General features: G+C 38.3%; 1 protein-coding gene across 4 annotated transcripts in view; it reads left to right on the forward strand.

Annotated features, from left to right (window-relative positions):
• The window catches only part of gulp1b (GULP PTB domain containing engulfment adaptor 1b), a 376,077-nt gene extending 371,857 nt beyond the window's left edge, over nt 1-4,220 (forward strand). For all 4 annotated transcript variants that reach the window (XM_067987700.1, XM_067987702.1, XM_067987703.1 and 1 more), the window contains one exon: nt 277-4,220. In XM_067987700.1, the coding sequence (XP_067843801.1) occupies nt 277-348 (72 nt within the window). In that variant the 3' untranslated portion in view covers nt 349-4,220. The remainder of the gene's footprint in view (nt 1-276) is intronic.
• The last annotated feature ends 3,422 nt before the right edge of the window (nt 4,221-7,642 follow it).

Raw genomic sequence — 7,642 nt, forward strand, 5'->3', positions numbered from 1 at the left:
TGTTATCGTTTTCTTGTTATGTTTGCATTCTGTTCATAACATATAGGTAGATAAGTATAATTTTACAATTATTATGTTTTTTCTTGTTCATTCAAGTAGATCTAATCACAGTAAATCTGACAGATTGCAAAACGAAAATTCCAATCATGGCACCAAATGATACAGGATCTTTTTGGAGTATTTGACTGCTATTCGTTATTTAAGTGTTGTCTGCATGTTGTGGAAAGTAAGTACCTGCTATCATTTTAACACATTTTCTTGCTTTCTATTTTCTAGGAGGGGTTCAAAATGGGACTAACTCTAGAAGGCACTGTGTTCTCTCTTGATCCTCTGGACAGCAGATGCTGACATTAAGGAACTGAATATTTTCACATTTGGATCATAAACATATAGTTCCAGTAAAGTGCCAAAAAAAAGCTTTTTGTTTTCCACATGATTTGATAATACCTTCCTTGTGTGGATTTTTAACTTGATTCTGCTTGCATTTTCCTTTTATATATTTTTTTAAATCAAGTAGAAAAATAGGCTTGGAGAAAACGCTCAAGATTAATGTTAACACACAATTTGCATTCTATTTGACATTTCATGGAGCCACCCCTTTGTCTCTTCAATTCTAACATTTTTTAAAAATCTTTTTAAAACTAGAAACAGCACTATTAAGTACTTAAAAATAAAAGGTGTACTTGGTATTTTTTTTCATCCATCTCTTCAAATGAGGGGTTCATGGTGTAATTGCAAACTGTGTCTAGTGACATTGGAGCTAATGTGCTCAAACATCAAATGTTCCAGTTGCAGCAATGAGAGGTTCTAATGAGAAAAAAACAGTGATAAAGCTTCGGAATTTGTATGAGCATCACTAAACAAAATGTTTAATGGGAAGAATAACCTGCCCATTGTTACTCATATTAAATTCCTGTGTTTTCCCTTTGTACTATTACGTTTGCCCGGTCTTAGAAGAGTGTATTTTTATATATGTTTATTTTTCAGTAGTGTGCTGAAAATAGTACATATTAAGTGATTTTGATACAAAGAAAATTCTTTGTGGTACTTTTTGCGTTTTGCCTAGGAGGATGATGTCATAACTGGATTATATGTTGCCCAAAATTTGCTGCTATGACAACTAAATTGTTTTGACGTTAAATTCAAATTTGATGTCTATGTTAAAAACACTATATAAATGTAAGTTGTTTGTCAAACTAACTCCTTTGATCACATCAGTATTTAAAAGATTAATTATTTCTTATGGTTGGAATGTTGTACCTAAACAGTGGCTGATTATTTATCTTTTATGACATTTCATTTTGTGAAACATTACAGAAAACTAAAGCCCCAATTTTAACTCTGGTTGGCAATTGCTAAGGCAGGCGACAAACCCTCCTGACCACGGCAGCATGAGGCCCAGGAGATTTTAACTTCCAGGCCTTATCTGCAGAGGCCCCGTCAGTCTCCCATCCAAAACCGGCAGAAAGCGGTAGCTGGTCGGCAGGTGGGAGCAGAATGTCAGGCGGTAGGAGGCAAGTTCTTCCTGCTAGGTTAGCCTGGCAGGAAAGCCGCAATAGCTTCCCGTTGCAAGCCTCTGGTTAAAATAGCGGTCAGGCTCGGATGATGTAATTGGAGCATGATCTGCATATTTAAAGAAGCACTCTGCTGGTTCCCGCCAGGTGTCCTCGCCTGTTCAGAAGAGCAGGTTAAAATCGGTACCTTCGGGAGGAGAGTGGGACCTCGGCAGGCAAGTCCCACTGGTGATTTTAACTGCCCATCTGATATCCGCGGGGTTAAAATTGCCCCTTTAGAGCTAGTTTTAAGTTAGACAAAGATAAGTGGAGATGAGGGAGGCCATTTGGCCCATCCAGCTCATTCTTGCGGTGCCACTATCACTGAGCTTGTGCCTCCATTGCCTTATCTAGAAGACCATTTCAGGTAACAATTACTGTTTGTGTGTAGAAGTGATTTCTAACACCAGTCCTTTTACTAGTTTGTACTTATGCCTCTTTGTGCTGCAGTTGTGGTTTACTTTGAAACTGCTTTTCTACTCCAATTAATATCTTGTATGCTTGTGTAAGACCACCTCTCATTCCGCTCCTTTCAAGACTGAAAAGTCTGATGTTTTCTAACCTTTTCTCATAGCTAAGTCCTCTAATACTAGTGATCAGCTTTGTGGCCCTTTTCTCCACTGCTTTCAGGCTTGGATGTCTCCTTTGTGCATCCAACTAGAAATGAACGTACTACTCAAATGTGTGGCCTGAGCAAAGGATTGAACACATTTAACATAATATCCTCAGACTTATCCTCCACTGATTTGACAGTATAGCTTAGCCTTCTGTTTGCTTTGTTTGCTGCTCTGCAATAACTGGATATGGTAACTATTGAGTCTAATATCACTTCCAGATCTTTTTCAACCTTCCTTTTAACCATTTCAACGCCCTTTATTCAGTAAGTTTGTTTCTCTTTTTTCTTCCATTGTCTAACACCTTGCACTCATCTGGATTGAATTTTACTTACAACAGCTCTGCCCACTTCCAAAATGTGTCCAAATTCTTCAGTAGTTACTTGACTATTTCATCAGATTCCACAGTTCCTCTCTCCCAACACCCCCCCCCTCCATTTAGTTATGTCTACAAGTTTACTAACTTGCATTAAGTTTATGAACCCAGGTTATTTATGTAGATCCAAAATAATAAGGGCACACCAACGATCCCAGAGGTATACCACTCAGTACAACACCGCAGCCCGATATCACTCAGTACAACACCGCAGCCCGATATCACTCAGTACAACACCGCAGCCCGATATCACTCAGTACAACACCGCAGCCCGATATCACTCAGTACAACACCGCAGCCCGATATCACTCAGTACAACACCGCAGCCCGATATCACTCAGTACAACACCGCAGCCCGATATCACTCAGTACAACACCGCAGCCCGATATCACTCAGTACAACACCGCAGCCCGATATCACTCAGTACAACACCGCAGCCCGATATCACTCAGTACAACACCGCAGCCCGATATCACTCCTATAACTAGATTCTGTAACTAGAGGAAGCAAGTTGCTTCCTCTCCTTCAGACAATTCTTTATCCACCTCCAATTTTTACATGGGGCATTACTTTTTTCAAACATAAAAGCAACTTAAATATTACTTTAAACAACAATTTTTTATCATTTACTGATTTTGAAAATGAAAAGCTGGCGCAGACCAATATTAGCAATTATTTCAACTTTATCTCCAACTGTAATTGTAGTTGTTTATTATCCTCCCAGGTTACATAGTTATGTTTGAAGTGTGGCTATGACATACATCATCTGAAGTGGAATACTCTGAAGTCTATTTGTTGAACACTATACAAGATGATTATGTTAAATCAAGAGGTGCAGAATGAATGGTGGATCATTTAAACCTGGCATTACCTATTCATAATTAAAGTATTTCCACAAATTATAATAAACAAGTATCTGCATGCTTTGCCAGTATTTCATATAACTATCTTTCTTGTTTGTAATATGCAGAATCTAACAAGTCGTCTTATTTCTAGTTGCACCTATATCAAATGACATTTTTCACTTGAAGATTAGTCACATTATGATGCGTCTTAATGCTTTAAAACATATTTATCAGTAACATCCGTATATCCGCCAGTATTTGTCTTATGCAATTTATATTGTGAGGGTGGTATAGTGCACCACTGTTTATATTATCAGTGACCTTCTATTCAGTTTTTTTTATATCAAATTGCATCTCTCAAGTAACTCTATAGTCACTGTTGGTCACAGATTTTAACAAAATAGAATTAATTTTACATGAATAAAGTTAACATGCATTTAAGTGTGTTCCTTCAAAACCATTTCCTGTTCCTAAATTTACAATGGTGATTGTCAGCATAGAAATAGTGATGGAAATATTTGTTTAACCTTAAATATCTGTTGGGATAACAGTGAATTAAAACAAATTTGTGATTGTCAAAATCTCCAGGAAAAAAAATAATTTAGATTCACAATTCTATCAGTCTTATACCAGTATCTGGTACTTTTGAATATACATAAAGATTGTGCTGAACCAAAAAAGTTAATATTGCTTCATAGACACATACTGTTGTATTCTTGATCAGTTTGGAAGGTGGAGGAAGACCAAGTCTGTCACACCTATCTTTGTAATGTCTATTAGTTGTAAAAGTCTCCTTCAATTGCCAATAATAAACTTTTTTTTAAAAATGTAGATTGACTCATTCACACCTATTGATTCCTCTTCAGAGGTTTTATGAGAATTCTTCTTATCAACGCAAAAGTTTGAGAAAATGTGATTGTTTAATATATCTTTTTAATGCGGTATAGCAGCTAATTTGATTTGCCATAGAGATGTAATTAAATGCGGTTCAAACTTTCATTGTATGGGATACAGTCGATCAATCAGTGGAGGGAAAAAGGATGCAACAAGAAAATAATGCCCACAATATTAAAAACATGAACCTGGCTACACTGCAAGTTCAGCCCTAGAACACAGATGTTGAAGAATTATGTCCAAATCATATAAAACAGCAGCCTATGATGTAACATACAGCATACAGTTTCAACACATCATTACCAAGTCAAATATAAGCATGAATCACAAGTGGCTATATTGATGAGTGGTTCTTTTTGACTGATTTTCTGTCCTAAAGAGATGTTCACTTATGTCTGGGTATGGATCCATGGATGTTAGCAACCTTCTGGTACTTCTCTGAAATGAACATTTTTCATGTGAATCTAGAGAGTCAAACACTGTCAAGCTTAGTGCTATCCTCACCCAACATCCATGCACACACTCACACCCAGCAGGAGTCACTGGACAGCAATATGGAACTGGAACCATGGTTGACTTTTCTCTTCCTTTGCTGGAGGCATATCAAAACCAACTATCGTGTCTTCATCACCATCCAGTTGAGTATGGCTAACAGCAGAGAGCAAGGAGAAACCTGGTCTCTGTAACTTACAACCATACCACGCAGTGCTGAGTAATGTATAATCTTGCAAATGTAACAAAAAATGTAAAGCACACATAAAATCGATCTGAGCAAGGAACCTATATCAGAGTTTAGTCTTCAAGAAAATAAATATTTATTCATAATCTAGTGCTGGTAATGTTAGACATCCAGGCCCTAAAATTTCTTTAAGTTTTGCCCGATCTCCCACAGTTTTCACCATTTCTCTGGGGGTTCCACCATCCTCCCACCAAAATTAATGCAGGAAATCGGAAGAAGCCCCAAGCTTACACTGTAGATGTATGGAGAGCAGGCACTTGTAAATTACCACAACATTACATTGTAAACTTTCAGCTCTTTGCAGACACGTCCTTGGGTTGAAATGTTCTTCCGGCTGTCTTCAACTGGAACATGTTTAATTGCCTTTCTTTGTATATTAGGTGACAATAATAACAGTGTGAAAGCAAAGACAGCTGTAGCAGTGATGCATAACTCAAGTAAGTGATGCTAGTAATATTGAGAATACAAAAATGAGGAAATTGTATTGGAGCGCCAAAAAGGGACACATATCCCATTGCTTAATGTGGGGGTATCCAACATAGCCTGCTTTTCAATTTTAACTGGTCCTCAAGAATTCTGGCTTTTGATCCTATTCACTGGAGACACAACTAATCTATCAGTGGGGTTGCTGGAATTTTAAAAATCACTGTAAGTACTGCCAACTTTCTCTGCATGAGTGCAGCAGGCTGACAAGTACCTGCCGCTGCTTTCAGTAGCACGGCTGTGGTTTCCACGTCAGGACCTGCCTCAGGAATCCATTAAACTGTTTTTTTCTGTAAAGTGTAAAATACTGTCTACCCAAGGAGCTGGGCTGTTTGAAATATTCAACTATTTTGATTTTGCTGTTTACCTGGTTGGTGCACAGCCAAATACCTCAACTGCATCAATCTGATAAGTTTCCCCTTCAGTCAGGTCTTGTAGTATAGTGGATTCCTGTAAGGTTTTGAGTTTTAAGCACAAAACTGATTCTTAACATTAACAAATTTTCCTCTGTGAAAATGTCAAATAACCTCTTTACACTGTAGATTTGATACGATTTGGAAGATGCTAACTCAGATCAAATCTATGTCTACACTATTTTTCCATTGCATTAGCTTATGTTTAACTTGCACTAACTTCGCAAAAACTTTGATGAATTTATACAGGTGGCAGGAGGAAGTTGTTTAGAAAGTGAGCACTTTTTATTGGTAACACTCACCACGCCTATCTATGGTTCTGTACTGAGATAGGTAACAGGACGGAGGATAGCTTGGAGAAACTAATCCAGGCTTATTCAGTAAATTTTAATAAATGTGATAGAGATCATCATAATTGATAGAGTGGTTAGTGCTAAATATTCTGTTCAATATTTATGACATGAAGTGCAAATGAAGATTCCAAAGTCAGTATCATTGAAACAGAAATTGTTACCATTGACTTGACACAGCAAGTACCACTCTAAAGTAAAAATACTCAATTGGATAAGGGCCAATTTTAGTGGGATGAGAACAGATCTAGCCCGGGTAAATTGGAATCAAAGATTGGCAGGTAGAATTGTAATTGAACAGTGGACGGCGTTTAAAGAGGAGATGGTTCGGTCTAGGTATGTTCCCACGCGAGAGAAAGGTAGGGCAACTAAAGCCAGAGTTCCCTGGATGACAAAAGAGATAGTGAGATGAAGCGGAAAAAAAGGTCGTATGACAGATGTCAGCTTGATAACACAAGTGAGAACCAGGCGGAATATAGAAAGTTCAGAGGGGAAGTGAAAAAGGAAGTAAGAGGGGCAAAGAGAGAGATTATGAGAATATACTGGCGGCAACTATAAAAGGGAATCCAAAAGCCTTCTACAAGCATATAAATAGTAAACAGGGAGTAAGAGGAGGGGTGGGGCCGATTAAGGACCATAAAGGAGATCTACTCGTGGAGGCAGAGCGGATGGCTGAGGTACTAAATGAGTATTTTGCATCTGTCTTTACCAAGGAAGAAGATGCTGCCAGAGTCCAAGTAAAGGAAGATATAGTTGAGATACTGGATGGGCTAAAAATTGATAAAGAAGAGGTAGTAGAAAGGCTAGCTGTACTTAAAGTAGATAAGTCACCCGGTCCAGACGGGATGCATGCTAGGTTGCTGAGGGAAGTAAAGGCGGAAATTGCGGAGGCATTGGCCATAATCTTCCAAACATCCTTAGATATGAGGGTGGTGCCAGAGGACTGGAGAATTGCAAATGTTACACCCTTGTTCAAAAAATAGTGTAAGGATAAACCCAGCAACCATAGGCCAGTCAGTTTAACCTCGGTGGTGGGGAAACTTTTGGAAACGATAATCCAGGACAGATTTAAAAGTCACTTGGACAAGTGTGGATTGATTAGGGAAAGCCAGCATGGATTTGTTAAAGGCAAATTGTGTTTAACTGACCTGATAGATTTTTTGATGAGGCAACAGAAAGGGTAGATGAGGGCAATGCGGTTGATGTGGTGTATATGGACTTTCAAAAGGCATTTGATAAAGTGCTGCAAGGTAGGCTTGTCATCAAGATTGCAGCCCATGGAATAAAGGGGGTAGTTGCAACATGGATACAGAATTGGCTAAGTGACAGGAAACAAAGAGTAGTGGTGAATGGTTGTTTTTTGGACTGGAGGGA

Source organism: Heptranchias perlo, chromosome 7 (assembly GCF_035084215.1).
Source record: "Heptranchias perlo isolate sHepPer1 chromosome 7, sHepPer1.hap1, whole genome shotgun sequence".
NCBI lineage: Eukaryota > Metazoa > Chordata > Chondrichthyes > Hexanchiformes > Hexanchidae > Heptranchias > Heptranchias perlo.